At 37.5% G+C, this 19,510-nt stretch overlaps 1 protein-coding gene across 2 annotated transcripts; it reads left to right on the top strand.

Annotated features, from left to right (window-relative positions):
- Nucleotides 1-207: 207 nt before the first annotated feature.
- ppp2r5cb (protein phosphatase 2, regulatory subunit B', gamma b) lies at nucleotides 208-18,911 on the top strand. 2 transcript variants are annotated; one of them, XM_026997670.2, is made up of 16 exons: nucleotides 208-703; nucleotides 1,469-1,528; nucleotides 2,222-2,384; nucleotides 8,177-8,376; nucleotides 9,999-10,109; nucleotides 10,193-10,285; nucleotides 10,364-10,494; nucleotides 10,607-10,666; nucleotides 10,884-10,992; nucleotides 11,320-11,373; nucleotides 11,550-11,720; nucleotides 12,584-12,711; nucleotides 13,181-13,282; nucleotides 13,362-13,434; nucleotides 15,817-15,933; nucleotides 16,631-18,911. In XM_026997670.2, the coding sequence occupies exons 1-16, from the start codon at nucleotides 668-670 to the stop codon at nucleotides 16,766-16,768; spliced, it is 1,746 nt and encodes a 581-aa protein (XP_026853471.2). In that variant the 5' UTR covers nucleotides 208-667; the 3' UTR covers nucleotides 16,769-18,911. The 2 variants fall into 2 exon arrangements, with proteins under 2 accessions (XP_026853471.2, XP_026853488.2); XM_026997687.2 differs by lacking the exons at nucleotides 208-703; nucleotides 1,469-1,528; nucleotides 2,222-2,384 and adding an exon at nucleotides 5,614-5,808.
- The last annotated feature ends 599 nt before the right edge of the window (nucleotides 18,912-19,510 follow it).

The raw sequence follows: 19,510 nt of genomic DNA, 5'->3' as shown, positions 1-19,510 counted from the left end.
ACTTCACTGCTACTTTTGTTGCAGCACCTTGTCACAAGTTGGGTAAATTAACCGACTAATGACCTAAGACGAAATACTGTACATCAATTATTCGCTTGAGCTCCTTACTTTCAACAGCAGATGGCAGCAGGTTTTCTTGTCCCTGAGGAATGATTACCGGTAGAATAAGTCATTTTTTATGCTTTTACTGTTGCATGAATTAATGAAAAAAGTACAACCATAATGATGCGTGGGGCGGGGAATGATCTAAAGTTATTTAGCGTAATACGGAAAATTTGATTCGTTCTCTGTGGGATAAATTGCTCGGTCCAGGGTTCGCTAGCTTGCCTCATGTATCTCCTAGATCATTCGACTGATGAAGATACCCCAATGCTGTTTCCATTTTAATTTTGCGCTACTAGAATAATTATTACATTGCAGACCTTTTCAGTTCCGCTATCAGAAGAAACAGTATTTTAGCACTGGAGCCTGCGGTCTCTAGCTAGCTCTGTAGGTTCACAATGATATTTTCACCTAGCTACCAGCCAAGCAGGGGAAAATTCAGCCCGACACTGACAGTCCTAGCTGGCTATCTCCAACCTATCAGCTATCAGATATGAGGGGAATGACAAGGCGCTAGTTAGCTACTGTCGAGGAGTGGGCTTTGAGTGAGGGTAGGGTCAGACATATGAATGCAATGCCGAACAAAACGAAAAAAGACAAGGTAAGCTTTCGTTTGAGACAGTCGTCTGCATTTGAAAACAATTTAATGATTCGTAAACATATCTTAGATGTACCAGAAAACAAAAGCTCAGATCAGGCACAAGTAGTAGGCTTCTCACCAGAACGTTGGGAAGTATGCTAAGTTAACTAGCTAATGTTAGATTTTGCTAAGTTAGTTTGACATTTACCTAGTTATGTAGCTAAATGACTTGTTTGCGTTAGCTTACTGAATTTTGTCTTGAGTTTGAACTACAGGTGGCTCCAAACTGGACAAAACCCCACAATAAGTTGAATAGTTTCGCAGGATATTTCTAAAGCCCATCATGGTCGGTAGTCTGTTAATTAGCTAGCTAACCTAGCGATACGATTTCCTTGGTGAACTGGCAGTTGCTGAATAACTTAACCGGATAGCTAATTAGTGATGTCTAGCAGACGTTAGCTAGAGACTTACCTAGGTTACCTATCTATCTAGCTATAACATTGAAGTTTATATTGTTAGTTAGCTATTTGGGTGAAACATTCACTTCAAACTAGCTGTGCAGTTAGCTAGCTAGTATTAAGGTGTACATTTGCGCGAAGGCGCTAGGCATATAGCTAGCCAGCCATCAGTTAGCAACTTTACAGCTAGCTATCTGCCAATCTTATTTCTGATGTCAGTTTATCTTACTAAATTAGTTGCTAGCTAACGCTGTGTATTTTCATTACATTGTTGAAGGACGTGGTTAGCTAACTTTAAACTTAATTCCTGACTTGTGATCTTTTTCAGGAATTTCAGAAGTCTGGAAAAGTAGGTAAAACTACAGGACCAGAACATTCGGATCATGAGGTAACTTAATATAATATTAATATTAGATAGCTGTCTAAATAGTTATAAGAAGTAAAAGAGCAATATAACCGTGTAAACATTCGCTTCGCTGTCGTTGAGCCTGAACTGAGCTTTAGCCCATCGTTGAAGTTTATCGTAATTAGGTGATTGCTATCTAGCTATATATTCTACATTTTAAAAGGCTTTTCATATAATAATAGTTATATGTTGTGTTATTTTAAAGTTTTATCATTTTAACGTGTCTATAAGACAAAGCCTGTTATGTACAAAATGGTCAGGAATGAGACTTATGAAGAAAAGGCAAATGGTAATCCTTCTCTTTTATGGCTATCGTTAGCATTATAAACTGAGAAAAGCTGATGGTAACCAGATAACGGAATCGGACTACATTATTCGTTGTCATAGAAGCCTTGACCTAGACACTTAAGCTACATTTAATCAACTCTAAAATACTAGAAGGAACAACAAAATAATATGCTGGGGGGGACGCACAACTAGTACAGCAAACTTCAATACAATGTAAAGACGTTTTCAAAATATGGTCTAGGTTTGACTTATCTTAAAATACAGGTTAACCAGGTGCAGATCTGGGATGATCTTTCTTTTGTATGACCAAAGTTAGTTTTCACTTTTGGGTGATGAAGGGTGTGTTGGGCTCTGAAAGTCTTAATAATCCTTTTTTTGTCCCTTCAGGGATCAAATAGGAAGGGCAGCAGTAGCATGCCACCCACCACACAACTGCTGAAGGGGAAGCAGTCTGGATCTCAGGTCACTGTCAAAAAGGAAAAGAGGCAAAGCTCTTCTCGCTTCAGCCTTAGCAATAACAGGGAGCTCCAGAAACTGCCTGCCTTCAAAGGTATTGCTCTATGCATTTAGGTGCCCACACATCAATTAAGCCTGCATACAAACTGGCACAGAACACACTCAAATCACCTCAAAATAACTGTCATGCATGATTTTTTTATGGGTGGAGATGAAAGAAAATGGGTCTACAGATGTTTTACTACAGAGAATTCTGAACAGCTCTTAGTAAAACATGAACTGAAATTTAGTTGAGTCTTGGTGTTGATGAGCTTTACACCATTGATTTGTTATTTTGAGCTGAGGAATGTTCATTTAGGCTCATTGTAGGATCTTATCTCTTGAAAAACTTAGGATATTGATATGAGGCTTGAGCTCATTCAGACGTGAACAAGATATGCTGAACTGGGCTCATAAACACATACCTAATCTTAAGCAATAGATTTGTTGTCCACATTTGTCCTGAAAACTAAACTTAAGGTTTTCTATGAGTATGTAATAATGCATTTAGATATGACAAACTGAATAAAGGTACTCAAGTGTCATGGTTTTACAATTAGTTTTGAAAGTGGTTGAATAGTTATAAAGTTTTGAGTTTTGTTGCACTTTGAAATAATATATTGACAGATGACTAGGTAGAATATATCTATGAATTAACATTTTTACCACCTATTATAGATTAATCATTTGGAATATAGCTTATGTTGTTTTGGAGAACTGACTGTATTTTGAAAAATATGCTTTTGATTTAATTTGTAATACTATTGTTCCAGATTTAGTTATTCAGCATGGTTTAGTCACTTATATGGTTCTTGTTCTGTATGTTGTCACATTCCAGTGGGTCAGCAATGATGACTAGCCTGTACATGCATTGTAAGCAAATGAACACACCTGTCTAACAAGAAATGGTTGCAAAGCCAATTTTCCCAGTGTCTTTGTTTTGCTAAAATGGGGTGGATATATTCATAATGTGCTCTAGTTCCTAAAAGAAGGTTGTGAAAATATTTTTCTTTAAAAATTCCAGAAAGGCACGCTGTGGTGCATTCAGTGAAAGCACGGTGGTGTTTCAGTACATTCACTTGAACGTACTTGCCATTAGAAAGAATGTTTGTCCTTGCGTTTCATGTAGTTCTTTGGGACCATTACATCATTAATGCTAGTAGAACAATATCAGAAGGAAATGGTTTAAAATGAGGTTAGATTAAAAAAAAAATTCACATTAGATTTGCTTCCCCCTTTTTTAGATCAGAGGAATTTGCTTATGCCTTTCTGTTGTTATGTAATGCAAATTCATGAAATTATCATAATAATAAGTGATAAGATATTCTCCTGGATTTAGCCCAAATAGCTATATTTAGGACTAACAATGCTATAACTTTATTTATTCTATAATTGTGGTTTTGGATGTGGTGGTTCTTAGACAAGTGGCAGGTTATGAACTCGCTGTCTAATTGTAAACCTTATGAAATATTCATAAAGGGTAGTCACTTGCAACTTGTACAACACATTGCTTGTAGTTTATGCTGTTCTGCTTTGAACATTTGCATTTTAAACACCTATATAATAGAACCTTGTTGGAAGAATAGCAGTGTGATTTAATTAACAGAATTTGCATTTGATTGGTTAAATAGGCATGTTCATACGTATTTGAATACAGTGCTAGCCTGCTTTTATGTTGCTTTATATTTTGCTTAGTCTAACATATAACTCAGTGTCCCTCTCACAATTGGATCTTGAGGGAATTAACTGCTCATATCTGTTAAATTTGACCAGCAGATAGATGCCTTTTTTAGTAACAGAGTACTGTAAGTTTTCCATATTCCACTTCTTATCCTGTGTTTCTGGTACTACCTGTTTTTGTTGGGAATTGTTTTTTTTCTTCAAGTGATATTTAGTAAAACTGGTATAGTTGTTTTAGATCCTTAGAAATAATGATGTACCGTTGGAGTTTAATTTATTTTTATATATTTTTAAATATCAAAAATATTAAATATTAATTAATTTAGGGTAGCTTTTTGAAATGCTTCCCTCTAGTGGAGACAGTGAATTTTCTCCTAATTCTGGGTTTGTTTGTTTGTTTTTTCCTGAAATGGGTTCAAATATATATTATTTATTTTTAGGAGTTCCTTAACATTTAAAGCAGTTTGAATTTGGGTTTCAAATAAAGCATTGGCCTTATAAGATACCTGCTGTTTAAAAACAACAGAAAAAAAAAAACTTAAGTAACCCTGTTCTGTACATTTCACTTTGTACACTCACTGATTCCATCATGGTTCTCATTTTCCTGTTCTCACTTCAAGAAAGAGCTAAGATGCTTGAAAATTTGTGTTTATCTACTGTGACTACCACTTAAGTCCTTAAAAACTGCCAACAACAATGACTACCTGATAATGTGAAATGTATGATTCTCTTGATGTTTGATTTACTTTTATATATGTATCTACTTTTATTGTTGGTAGATGTTGTTGAGGTATTCAAATCATTGCAGATGTTAAACTCTAGCCTTCCAATTCGTCTGAAATATCCCATAGAGCTGTATAATTAATTATTATGCCACTCAGTGGCTAGGAGTGGGAGTCTTTTTTTGCATCTGATTGTCTCTGTGTCTCAGCTCAAATAAGCAACACATAGCAGCTTCAGATCTTCTGCCAAGAGCATGATGATATGTGGTTTCCTGTCAGCGCTTTGCTGCTTTTGTGTGGTTTGCCTTGGTTATGCATCTTTGAAACTATGTCAGAAGTGACACTCAGGCAGAAAATGTTGTCATCATTTTTCTTTCACAGTGACAGTATTAGTGGTAATTCTGGCAAGAGAGCTCCCTGCACATGTGCAAGTGTGAATTTATCACTTATGGCATCATAGCAAGGTAGAAAAATGTATACTGCATGAGCTTAACCTGATCTGCAGCAGTATATCAAAAATGAGTGAGTGCTGTGTTAAGCAAAATGCCTAAATGATTATAAAGTTCTGCTATACAAATATTTAGTAAAGAATAATCTCTCCACACCTTTTCCCTCCTACTTGTATCCTTTAAGTTGGTAGGTCTGTCCAAAATGTGAGGGGAACTGAAAAAGGTTAGCATCTGTGCTTTCCTTTGGAATCTGCATGCCCTCTCAATGCAATTATTTCTTTAGTATCTGTAAATGTCCCGCCCTATTACAACTATAAGCCAATCGCAAGCATTCTCTGCTTGCAGTCCTGTGGCCATGTCACATGATTCTGGTCAGCCAATGATGAGTGTTCTCTAAGTAGATGACATCACTAACTAGCTGATTCCCTCCAGCGGCAGTGGAGCTTCATTTTCTGCTGAGAGTGTTGGTGCTGAAATGGAGGCTAGCTTCTCACCTTAGTTGAGCAATCTTCTCCCACCCTCCTGGACTTATATATGTTGACATGCTCTAAGGACAAGAGCAGGATGGTTCTGGATGCACCAAGCTCAAATGGGCCTTTTCAGCCTGTGGCCCTCATGCACTTTAGAGGTGAGCTGTTCTGTTTCATTGTCCGTGGAGGGGAATGGTGTGTAGAATGTTACCATGCACACACACTGTGTGTTCAAGTAGAAAGGTGTTTTTGTATCATGAGATTTGAAATAAATGCATTGAATAGGGCTGGAAAGGAATAGCTTTCTTTGTCTCCTTTTAGGTTTTGTTAGTTTTTGTAAGAGGAGACTGGGAGCACATTGCATGTTGCAAATAAATATGAACAAGCCCCAGTTGAAGCATAGTTGAAACTGTGAGCAAAAAGGTACAAGGGAGGGGAGAGAACTATTTTACTGCCTCTCCCATCCCCCACTGAGACTGTTGATGTCAAAGGAAGTGAGGTCAGAGCTTAGGGAAGTGTGTGTGTGTGTGTGTGTGTGTGTGTGTGTGTGTGTGTGTGTGTGTGTGTGTGTGTGTGTGTGTGTGTGTGTGTGTGTGTGTGTGTGTGTGAGAGAGAGGGCGCACGAGCATATTATATGGCTGGAGATACTCTCGGTCATCTCTGTGTACCTCTATTGCTTTTCAGAATTAGAAAAGGCTCATTACTCTCAGTTCACACTTTTCAAAAGCACACAGTAGGCATCCGTGACTGACCCTTTGCAGGTTGTTCTAGTTGATTTTGACAAATCTACATTAACAGGCTCAATACAGAGAGCTCTGATGACCAAACGGCACAGGGTTGTACTCAAATTTGTCAGGATACCTGTCATTTACATACTGGGTCGTCTTGCTCTCCTTGTGTCAATAAAAAAGTCAGTAAAAGTATTGTATCTGTTCTTGAATATTCCAGCAAAAGAAAACTAATCACTTGTTTAACTGAAAGATATACACAATAAAAATGCTGTTTTAAAATAAGCACAGAAAATAAAAAAATGAAGCCACTTTAATGTAAGACATTCAAGTCTTCGAATTCTTTGGTATGTAGCCCACGCCCTACATTGGAAGTTTGTAACTAGACCCCTCATCTCTTCGTGCAATTCTGTATGTATGTTGGCGGGAAAACGTGCAAAAACAAGTCAGACTGCTGTGTATAGAGGTGGGTTGAGCACTCTGACACATTAGTGAAGTAAAATCTTTATTTTCATCATGGTTATAATCAGGAGTGCTTTTGAATAATGTGAATCATGTAAATATTGTATCAAAGCAAGTGTCCTTTTTATTTATTAATTTAGGGTGTTTAATTATTTGCATTAATCTATTAGCATGAAGGTAACATAAAACCACACCAGGGCTTATATGTATTATTTTTAAAACCCTTACTACTGCAAAGCACTTCAGTGCAATATGGCTACAACTTGTATGTAATTTTCCAAATGTATCTTGGATTATCTTTTAGGACAATCCCCCCCCTGTGTTTGAATTTTTCAAGTGACATAGTAGCCTGCTACAATGCCATGTCTCATTAAATGGTCATCTTTTTCCACAGTGTGAATTTCGCTGTCTTGGACTTTGGTCAAGTCCTCTTTTTTAAAAGTTTGTTCCTAGACCATATTCTACTGCATAAATATGATATAAGTAATGTAATACAGTTCATTGATATGAGAAACATGACTGTAATTCATGGAAGTGTTTAGGGGATTGGTGAATGATCAGGAACAAGATGTTGCTAATGAACAAGGAGAAAATCGTTATATGGGTAGAAGGCTCTTTACATTCTGTGCTTAAAGGACAACCCATTAAAGTTACTCTGATAGAATTTCAAAAGCTTTTACTGCTGTTTTTTTTTTAAAGTAAATGAGCTGTTGCTTTTGTTACTGTCTCTTCAAATGCATTCGTGTTTCTATGTTTATAGGTGTGTGACAGACAGCAAGGCCAAATCCCAGTGGAAATGTATTATGAAATCTAACCCTAGTGGTTCCTGGTTTGTGTTCTTGACGTCCTTGCCTTAGTGAAGTGGAAGGCCACTGGTTGTTTAGTTAATTTAAATACAGATATTGCTTCAAACATCTATAAGTGGTGTAAAACAACTTCCATCCCATCTTACCATGTTAACCACGTAACACTATACAAATGGGCCACTCCCATTTACATGTCAGTTGTGAATGTCTGTTCCATCATCCTGTGAGAGCTTTATGACCTTTTCATTATAGTGTGAATTGAACAAGCTCTAGCAGAACATGAAGCAGTAATTCCTTTTGACTTGATACAGTGAGTTTAACAATTAACATTATAGGACAGAACTGTAAACAGATGAAAGCATTTCATGTATTGTTGAGGGGTACTTCATTTTCAGTCATATGTTGTCTATTCCATATGTGACGTCCACCCTTGTAATTAAGGCTGTAAGCCTTTTTAGTAAATACTGACACAAATGACTGAAAGGTCACAATGCATTTTCAGCTTCTGCCTATGTGCTCTCTTCCTGTAGATGTTCCTCCAGTAGAGCAAGAGAAGCTGTTTGTGCAGAAGCTGCGGCAGTGCTGTGTGCTGTTTGACTTCGTGTCCGATCCACTGAGCGACTTGAAATGGAAGGAGGTTAAGCGGGCAGCACTCAGTGAGATGGTGGAGTACATCACGCACAACAGAAACGTCATCACAGAGCCCATCTACCCAGAGGTGGTGCACATGGTGAGCATATTGTCATCATCTTCTGCTTTGACTTCTGCCAGCATGAAATCCAACTGATAACAGTTCTGCTTGATTTTATATTTAAGGTATTGATTTCTCCTCTCAGGTATACTGAGTGCCTTCACTGAAAACCAGAGCAGTGGCATTTTAGATCATGGTGATTTTTAGAAATGGTTTCACAGATTTGTCCACATCAGTGATCACATGTAGTGTCCTTGACAAAGGGAGAAAATATTATAACACACTGTAGGAAAATCAGTAAAATAGGGATCAGTAATAGGTAATATGATCAGTAATAGGGATATCACTTCGTCTTAGAAGAAACATAGGGCTAATGTACAGGGGAATTCCAGTGGTTAATCCCCAGTGGATGGGGTGATATCATTTATAGCAGATTAGGATTAAATGTAGCCAAGGAAAGTGACCTGGAAGATTGCAACATATTAAATAATGACCTAGGGTTGTGTGAGTATGCAAGTGCTTTTCACTTAAGAGGCATGCTTAGTGAAGTTGGCCAAAACTCTCTGGTGCCAACATTGGCTGTTTTTAATGCTGAAGAACATCACTGAGTTTTGTTAAGTGGAAAACCAATGAGCAAATTGATTCATTTGTCTAATTTTGTTCATATTTAATCTGTGCAGGACAATAAAAAATGTAAAACCCTGCAAAATCACCATAACTCTTATCCTAGATTTCTCTCATCCTATCTTCTTTAGAACATATACACTTTGAAGTTCCCTTCTTTTATCATCAAAGTATAGAGATGTGTCTGAACCCTGGAGAGTGCAATCTTGTGTGTTTTTCTTTGTGTGTATACTATGTTGCTTTTGTGTGACAAGGCAGTAATTAAGGCTCAGGGTGGTAGCAAAGAAGCCAATTAAGTGCTAAAGATAGTAGGCCACATTTATGGACCATGTATATAGTCAGATTGGATAATAAAATTGTCATGATGTATGTAAACATTAATAATAAATTGCAGTAGCCAATTCAGCTGAGAGAGGATTTCTTTCACTGATAAGTGGTCTTTATAGCTTCAGTAAATCCCACTCATGCTATATTTTCTGTACTGAATAATGTGCTTATGTTTAACTATTTGCTATAAAAGTCTTCAAGTAACTTCAGCTTTGCTATACTATGTAATGTGGTGATCAAATTCCCTGAGCCACATGACATTCAGATCCTGCTGTTTAAAAACCTGATTTGCTAACTGTCAAACCTGTGGATGGCAGCAGTGTTTCGTGACAATTGTTTTAAGTGAATTTTCTTACCTTCATGTACATCTACCAGGTTGTTTGCAATTAACTGCTAAGCTTAACTAATTTCTTGGTATTTTATTACCAATCAACAACTTTGGACCAAGTCAATTTTGAAACATGCCGTTTTCCAGTTTTTTTATTAAATACTATACATCCTATACTATACATTACTTTATTTTAGTTGTTGTTCTAGTAATTTACATTATTTGGGCAAAAATCGTAAAACCGTACCACTGAAACATGTTCATTTATGAAAATGCTTAAATAATAAATATGGTTTATTGATTGCGGCCATGTAAAGTGTAGTGCTGTTGAATTATTCAAATGTAACATTTTATGATTAACTTGTTAATATTGTCCTTTTAGTTTGCAGTCAACATGTTTAGGACGTTGCCACCCTCATCCAACCCAACGGGGGCCGAATTTGACCCAGAGGAGGATGAGCCCACGTTGGAAGCAGCCTGGCCACACCTACAGGTATATGCACGCACACACGCACATACGCAGTGAACTCTGCATACACACTCATTATGCTGCATGCTGTCTTTTTCTTTCCTCAGCTCGTCTATGAATTTTTCCTACGGTTTTTAGAGTCTCCAGACTTCCAACCAAACATAGCCAAAAAGTACATTGACCAGAAATTTGTCATGCAGGTAAGATTCAGCCATGCATATTCTTTGTGCATTATCATGTGCTAAAAAGGAAGCCCAGTAATTCAGTTTGCTTTTCAGCTCTTAGAACTCTTTGACAGTGAAGACCCTCGAGAAAGAGACTTCCTGAAGACTACTCTCCATCGTATTTATGGCAAATTTCTAGGCCTCAGAGCATACATCAGGAAGCAAATTAATAACATATTCTATAGGTGAGACTCTATGTATATATGATGCATATTAAAAGTTGCTTTACCCAGCATTGTCTTGTGTTTGATAATGGCACTGAAAAACTAAAGATCCCCTTAAACCATATGTTTTCAGGTTCATTTATGAAACAGAACATCATAATGGAATAGCCGAGTTGCTGGAAATATTAGGAAGGTATGCTTACACCTTTTTCTTTTTTTATAGACAATAATCATGCCTTTTATTGTTAAGAAAATCCATTACAGCTGATGTCTTGAAGATTTTTGATATTAGGAAAATGTGTTGTATTGCAAAGAGACACTTCATATGATAAACACTGCAATAAAGCTACAGCACGTATTAAACAAGCTTGTATGTTAATTTATCTGAAGCCATCTTTTTTTTCCCTAAGCATAATCAATGGTTTTGCCTTACCACTGAAAGAAGAGCATAAGATTTTCCTGTTGAAAGTTTTATTGCCCTTGCATAAAGTCAAGTCTCTCAGTGTTTACCACCCACAGGTATGAATTATGTGTCATCTCTGCCTTTTTATCTGTAAAAGACAGTTCTAGTTTACATAGTTTCCATTAAAAAAAAGGTTTTTTTTGTACAAAAATGATTGACACTAGATGGTGAGGTGGGAAGTGGGAATAGGCTTTTCTTTAGTTGTAACAAGTGCCAGCACTCAGGAGGTAACAAATGAAATGTTAAAATAGTGCTAAATGTACATGGTCTAATTACTGTATCAATGCAGAGAAGCTGTGTATCATAAAGAAAGGAGAAACTGATGGAATTATTGGTCATTATGGTAACACTAAACATGTGCTCTTTGTGTGCTTTCTGTTTAGCTGGCATACTGTGTAGTGCAGTTTTTAGAGAAAGACAGCACACTCACTCAGCCGGTATGTTATGCCTCTGTTTGCGGTATAACTAAAACTTTGACACACACAAATGCATTTTAGGATCTTTTGTAGTGGTGCTTCCAGTTGTTAAAAAAAAAAGTCGTTTGAAATTTCTTACAAGACAACAACAAAATATGATCAGTGTTTCCACCCCGTATACCATATTTTTTAAACAGGTGGTGATGGCTCTTCTGAAGTATTGGCCAAAGACCCATAGTCCAAAGGAGGTGATGTTCCTCAATGAGCTGGAGGAGATCCTGGATGTCATTGAACCCTCTGAGTTTGTCAAAGTAATGGAGCCACTCTTCAGGCAGCTAGCAAAATGTGTCTCCAGTCCACACTTTCAGGTCAGCCGATGCTGTTTGCAGAATTCTTGAATAAAGGGAAACTGTAAGAGCAAAGCTGTTAAATATGTTTGCCCTTGTTTCAGTTTCTGAGTATTGAATTCTAACGTGCTTTGGTGGGTGGCACTAGTAAAAGGGTGGGGAAAAGACACAAAAACATCTGTGCAAAGATAGCTCTCCCTTGTGGTGAACTTGGAAGACACGGAATAATGCACTTCTGCCTTGGGAAGACTTTTGTGAATTGTTAAACATTATTCTGTTTCAGGCTCTTGTTTGTTTTTGTAATTGTAGTACGTTATGGCTGAGCCATGGTTGTGAAATTTGATTTATGCAATTTCTAAAAGCTCTATGTCCGCATCAGTGCTATGGAAACCTCCTTCCTTTAGGTGATGCCTCATGAAATATTATACTCCTTTTTTAAAAAATACCCTTTTAAAAGTTCTGTAACGATGTTCTAAGGTAAGTAGAACCAAAACTGGATTTAGGCACAGACCTTTTTGTTGGTCAGAAATTGAACATTGAATGGTTAAAACGGTATACTGATGTTTGAGCAAAGCGGTGGAATTGTCAGTTTGGTGTATTGGAAGTTATTCCATTTGTAAAGGCTCCCAAACCCCCAAATATGTGTTTTAAAGTGCAGAGACCAGACACCCCCCCCCCCCCCCCAAAAAAAAGTGTAAAGAGATTAATTTGACATCATACTCTTATTCCTTATAAAAAGGGTTTTTCAAACATCTGTCTCTAGGGCAAACAAAAATGCACAAAAATTGTAGTTCTGATTCAACTGTAGATTTGCAATGTGTTTTTGTGTGGCATATATAAAACATCTCACTACAAATGGATATTGATTTACTGTGTTACCACAGGTTGCTGAGAGGGCTTTGTACTACTGGAACAATGAATACATTATGAGTCTTATCAGTGACAATGCAGCAAGAATCCTGCCCATCATGTTCCCCTCTCTATACCGTAACTCCAAAACCCATTGGAACAAGTGAGTCATATTCTGTTACAATAAGTGAAAACTTATTTTTTGATGAGGAAACACTTGGGCATTCTGCTCACACAGTTTAAAATAGGTTTGTGGAGGGGGAAAAACATTTTATATTTGGAAAGCTATATGAAGGTCAATATTTAAAAAATCTCTGGTAATGGATGCATTTGTGTGTTTAAGTGAGTGCTTATTTCTGCTGTAACACATGTTTCAGAGGGTTGAAGATGATCAAGGGCTATAGCTATGGAAAATAAGCTGTTCATTTGCTCCTTTTACTTGCTCCATGCCTGTTCAGTGCAGTTGTATTTATTCATCCTGGTGCAATGAATGTATTTCCAGTGTGAAAGATATAGCTAACTACTGACCCTAGTTTTGTTATCAAATTGTTGAACAGTTTACCTAATATTGTATGTAAAGAGTGGTCAAAGTATGACCATTAGTTTTTCTTTATCATGTGTATTTCCTTCAGGACAATCCATGGTTTGATTTACAATGCGCTGAAACTCTTTATGGAGATGAATCAGAAACTCTTTGATGACTGCACACAACAGTTCAGGGCAGAGAAAAACAAGTATGTCTTTAAGCACAGACTCCTTTGAAAAATTATACACAAACTTGTTTCTGAATAGTTTTTATCTTTTGTCTGTCAGAGAGAAACTAAAGTGGAAGGAGCGAGAAGAAGCTTGGATAAAGATAGAGAACCTTGCCAAGTCAAACCCACAGGTGGGAGCCTTTTCTGTATATTGCTCATATGTAAAGTCAGGATTCATAGCTTCAGGAATAGTACTGGCTGTCTGATGGGACCTGTCACAGTGGTGCTGAAAGAGTTCAGTGTGCCTGTCAGAGAGACATCATTTACAACCACTGAGTAACTAAGGACAGTGACAGTTTTTTGGATCTGTACTAGAAAACAGATTTGAAATAAAATAAAAATGTAGAATTTGAGTATTCGCTGATCTGTTCTGGAATCACAGCCTCTTTTATACACAGCAGTTGTCTCAAGTTCAGGGGATCAGAAATAATGGCACAGTTGGCTGTTTGGTTGATTTTGGCCAGAAGTGTGCTGTTGGATCAATATGTAAAGTACTGTATGGTTAAAACTAAGGTCTAGAGTTCATTCTAAATGTGGCTTTTACATATGGAGTCTGCTGCTATTGACTTTCAAAAAGAAGACCAAAAAAGCATCAATGCAAGTAAACCAAATAATCATGAGATGTAAAAGAAAAGCTCAGTGAGTGGACTGGCAGTTTCATCTGTTTGGTACATTAAAGCTGAAGTTGGTAGGAATGAGAAGTGAATGGACTTGGTTTAAAAATTCAAGTGAGTTCAATTTTCAGGCCTGTCCTCTCTCTATGTTCTAGCCCCGCCTCCAAAGCCCCTCCCTACAGAGGCTGGACGTGAATGTAGTGGTGTCAATATTTCTGATCAACAAACAATCAGAAAGAAATCTTTGACATTAAAAGTAATCTACAGCAATATCTATTTAGTAAAAACTATTTCAGTGCATAGATGTTTGTCTGATAGCAGAAATTGTCATGAATAGTCTGAAATAAGCAGTAAAACACTTATGAGAACATTTGGTTCTGAGAGCAGAGGCACACACAAATATCAGGACAAACACCAAACTGATACCAGTGCTGAGGCACTTGACAAAGATATTTTCAGCAACATCTAAATAAAACACTAACCAGTAGCCTTAGCATTGGGTGCAAGCTAATAAATACTTTATAGAGGTTGTTTGTTTTTGTTTTTGTTTGTTTTAAACAAATCAGAAATGAGTCAAGCAAGGTAAATTACCTGTCAAGCGGAAATATAGCTATGCATCAGTTTTCAATCTTATCAGATCACATGGCTCCTTTCATCCCTGAATCTGCAAAGCCACTCAGATTTTATCCTTGTTTTATCTTTGGCTTGGCTTAATTCTTTTTTTTCTTTTTTGTTTTAACTCGATTTTCTTCATTTGTCATTTTCTGTTTACTTGTCTCCGTTTAAGCAACTGTTTGCAAAGGAGGGATGAGCAGTTTTTTCTTTGATGGTGGTTGTTTATCCATCATTGCCTTTGCAAGGCTCTGGAAGGCACTCACTGACTGAGCTTGACCGAGTGAGAGCATGAGCATGCATGTGCAAGAGCAGTGATTGACACTGTCATTGTCACATTTCATCAACTTCTCACTGATGTAAATCAATGATAAGCCTTCAGACCCAAAACAGCTTATTATTGCTAAAAGGTAGTCAAAAAAAAAGAAAGATTATGGAGAGTGGATGTGTGGTGATATGGGTGCTCTGGCTGCTATCCCAGGGAGCTGGCTCTTTGGGCATGTCAGCTGGTTAGGGTACATGTTTATCACCTGTTGGACCCGTGTTCGAATCCCAGGTGGGGTTGCTGCCCTCTGCCTTCACCACAGGAAGAAAGGTGTTACTCATGATCCAAAGCATGCCCCTGCATGTGTGAATCATGGGTATTTCCAGCCCCCTGTAAAATCAGCTACATTTGAATTTTGTGTGATTTGATAACAGTGGTAGGCTGAATTGTAGTTCTGAAATGTACAGAAAAATCTCAAAATTCTTAGATCCAACCAAACACCTCAGTGACACACTGTACACTGTAAGGTTCACTTAATCATGACCAAAACTAAAATGTCCCTGAAACAAACACGAACTGGCAGAGCATCACCAGGGAATATACTCGGTGTCTAGAAATGTTCCTTATAGAAATGTCTGTGGATTGCAGGCTTACGGTAGTTATGAAGTGCGAAGAAGTTGCAAATAAGTGCTAAATGACATCTTTAAAAGTTTTATATTATACGTTTGTGTATAAAAGGGGCTTATTTCTGTAGTTTATCCAGTGTAGATGTAAAATGCCATCCTTTAAATAAATCACTTTGACCACAGTCTTTGCTTCATATCATATGTGCCAGTATGTTAAACGACAGATCTAAAAACACAAACTGTTACTGCCCAATTATATAACTTGCTGACTATACTTGATGTTTAAAAAGTGGGCACAGAGTGTGGATTGAGAACTCGCTAGTTTTGATTTCTGGCCATCTTTGTTTGTTTGTTTTTAAAGACTTCATTTATTTTTTGTGTTGATTTGTGTTTTAGTTCCTCGTGTATATTGACTCCACCAGCTTGTGTAGTCCAATGGAGATTGAAACAGATGGCACAGTAATTGATGATGTCATGATGCTTAAAAAGACAGTAGAAGAGGAGGCTACTCAGGTAAATACCTGGCTCCCTTTCAATTTCTTAAAGGCTACACAGCCCAACTGACTTGTTTTGGAAGAGGTACTTCCCTTTTCTTTTTTTTTTTTTTTTTAAACCCTCTCCCCCTAATAAATTACTTTTAACTGTCTTCCAAAACCTCTTCCTGAAACATTTAAAATTTTATTTGCTTTACTGAGAAGGATGCCTTTTGTACCTCAGTCAAACAAAAACTTGAAGTCAATATAGGCACACTGAAATTGGTTAGACAATAACTAAAAGCATTTTGAAACTGGATGTTAAAATTTGACGAAAATGGTCCCGTGGAAATCTCATTTGCAAACCTGACTGAACTTGGTGTAATCCAGTCTTATTTTTAACTGTTATTGCATGTAAATTCTGAATATACATTTTGTACATTGATTGTTTTTGTTAATCCTGGAAATGACCAAGTTTCTGAGACCTCTTATGTCAGTTGATGAGATGTTTACCACATAAAAACACTGCATTACCTTTCTAGACAGTTGGATGGAACTAGTAGTAACAAAAATCTTTTGCAATTTTAGTTCTGTGCACCAGTTTGTAATCTTGAAATTTTATATATACTTATTACATAAGAATAACATTCCAACATATAGATTTTTTTTGTCCTTTCTTCCTTATCGTTAAAACCAGGTTTTGTTTTTTTTCTTCCACAAACTGCTTGTTTTTGCAGCAGCTTCACAGGGACCAGAGGACAGCGCGCCCTCTCATGCGCCGCAAATCTGAGCTGCCTCAGGACGTAGCCACAGTAAAGGCCCTAGAAACACACCGGCGTGCGGATGACATTATAGCCAGCCATGATAGCCACTAAAGGACCAGAGCAGCCCAGACTCAGCCCAGACTCAGCCCAGCCTTCCATGGCTGGGCACAACATGCCCAGTGCAAAGTGGCCCAGCAGCAGTGGGAGGGCGGCAGCAGCACAGGACAGCCAGGTGTGACCTGGAAGCACACCCGGCTCTGCTCCCATGACTGTGCTCCCATGACTCCCGCCACAGTGACCCTCCACAATCCAGACCCCCCCCTATGCTGGTAATTTGTTTATTTAAATTTTTAAAGACTTTTTCAGAAGTGGTTGTTTTTGTTTGTTTGTTTTTGGTTTTTTGGTGGTGTTCTATGCCCCCTGCCCCACGAATCTCTCTTGTCATGTCTTGCACTGAGTCCCACCAACCCTCCCCACCTCACCAAGCCCTCTATTTTTGTTGTTACTAAAAAGTAGCCACTAGGAGGAAGAGACATTTTGTACACAGGAGCACTTGCAGTCTAACTGCTGCCAATTGTTGTTATATTGAGTGAAAACCTCTCAACTCTGGATGGGCACAGATTTGGGATAGAAAAGTGTACATCTTGAACTCACTCAATCTCACTCTCCCCTTCCCCACCCCCAATGCTACAACAGCTGCTATTGCCTCCAGTTTGGTGCCTCAGACTGGTGGTTCATGTAATTTGATGTTTGTTTTAAGCATTATCTTGTCCAGCAATGGGGACTGTCAGCCAAGTGTCACTGTTTGGCAACAGAAACAGACTGTAAAGTCTGTATTTTTCTTTTAAAATTAGCTTGCCTGGCTTTTGGTGGCTTTCATGTTTACTGAATCTCTAATGGAATATTCCTAGAAATTAGGTTTTGTGCCAATTTGTTTATTTGTAGTACATTTTAGATACTACAAGACACAGCTGGCAATAAGTTTTCCCAGAGTGAGTGGTTGTTCAAACAATGGGGAATGGTTGGATGCTTTTGGGTCTCTGTTTCATAATCTGTTTTGGTCTGATATGGACAGTTTAAATATGGCCCTCCGGCATGTTGAAGTACCTAAAGTAATGAATTCTGAACTGCACTATATTTTTGGCTTTGAACCATATTTTAGCATTAGCAATTTTGCTAATTGTCAAGGCTTCAAGTTATCTTGTTGTGTTAACTTTGAAAATGGTCTCCTTTCTCCCTTTTTTTTCCCAAATTTCCGGAGAGCTAGCTATAGACCTCATTTATAAGTTGTTCAGTTTGTATAAGTTAGTCATAGATTTGAAAGACCAGTTCTAGTTGCATTACAATGTAAAATAAAGCCTTTATCTGCATAGAGTGCCCTTTAGATGGCAAATCCTTAGTAAAATATTGCTTTAGGTGAACTTGTTCATCTAAATATCAGAAGACTTCCACACCAATTTTCCACTACAAAATCTGCCCAGAGGAGTTTATCATATTTGCATCCAGCATCCTCTGACAAAGAATGAGATTTGGGTGAAAGCTATTAAGCTGCCAGGCGAGACTTTTATAGTGGCTGCAGGCGTCAATACATAACTATGTATCCTGTACTAACCTCAGTGAACAACAGAGAAAGCACTTCCTGATAAAACTTGAAAAACAAAACTTAACCATTTGGCCTCTGAGCACATCAGGTCATACTGGCCTATCATTAGAACACAGGACAGAAGGGTTTGTTCTGCTTTAATGCCCCCCCTCCCCCCAGTTTGTACTCCTTAATCTGAACCATTGTTTGAACTTCCATTCTCTGTAAAGTGACGAGCTGAGGAAAAGCTCATTAACATGACATTCTGGGGGGTCATGCAAGTGCTCATTTTTTGCTTCTTTTTTTTTTTTTTTTTTTTCTCTCTCTTTGGCCTGCATTAATTGGTTGATGTTTTGGTTTTAAATGTGCAAATTGTAAATACAGCTACCTTGCTCTCACACAGGCCTTTTTTTTTTTTTTTAAACAATCCAATCACCAATAATTTGTTCATTACTGGTATTGCCCCTGTTTCTGAAGCATGGTGCATTTAATTTCTTCTCCATACTAAGACTAGTGGTACAAGCAGTAGTGTATTTAATCACTACTTGAGTCCATTTCATCCCTCTGCAAACCGCAGCTTGTTTTGGTGACTTTCTCTGCATTAAATGACTTTAAAATGAAAAGCTCTGGATGCTTTTAACCCCCTTTCAATAAAACTAATATTGCAAAGTGGCCTTTAGTATGTTCCCCTACTCAATGGCTTCATCTTGTATTGTACATATGTACTTTTATGTTATTATTAAATGGCAGATCATTTGTACAAATTCTCATGTACAGATGAAAAGATTAGCAACTACAGACAGTTGATCATGTGGAACAGACTTCTGTACATTATGTGCATTGGAAATGTCTAGAATTTAAAGGCTAATTTTTATCAATTTTATTGTTCAGAACTTTTTATTTCAGCATTATCTGTGATGAGGTCTTTCATACATTAGCCTTTGTGTGTGCTTTTAACCAATTCTCAGTTGGTGTTCTATCTATCTATCTATCTATCTATCTATCTATCTATCTATCTATCTATCTATCTATCTATCTATCTATCTTTATTTATTATATATATATATATATATATATATATAATTAGTAAATAAAGAAATCTTGTGAGTTTTATATTTTCACTCAGGAAAACACAGTGGCTTATGCTTACTTATGTGTGGGGTGGGGGGGGGGGTGAAAGTGGGTGAACAAAGTTTTATGATTCTCGGGTGCCAAATATAACGGCAACAGGCATTCATCACCCTCAGTCCAGTAGGTGGTGTCTTGTGACT

Source organism: Electrophorus electricus, chromosome 3 (genome assembly GCF_013358815.1).
Source record: "Electrophorus electricus isolate fEleEle1 chromosome 3, fEleEle1.pri, whole genome shotgun sequence".
Lineage (NCBI taxonomy): Eukaryota > Metazoa > Chordata > Actinopteri > Gymnotiformes > Gymnotidae > Electrophorus > Electrophorus electricus.
The sequence above is the reverse complement of the archived record's forward strand: the minus strand, read 5'-3'. Positions and strand labels throughout refer to the sequence as shown.

Excerpts from the sequence above, each read along its gene's own strand:
- ppp2r5cb (XM_026997670.2), top strand. The coding sequence starts at position 668 with ATGAATGCAATGCCGAACAAAACGAAAAAAGACAAG. Across the intron at positions 8,377-9,998 it reads ACCCAGAGGTGGTGCACATG|TTTGCAGTCAACATGTTTAG; the intron begins GTGAGCATATTG and ends TTGTCCTTTTAG. Across the intron at positions 10,667-10,883 it reads TTGCTGGAAATATTAGGAAG|CATAATCAATGGTTTTGCCT; the intron begins GTATGCTTACAC and ends TTTTTCCCTAAG.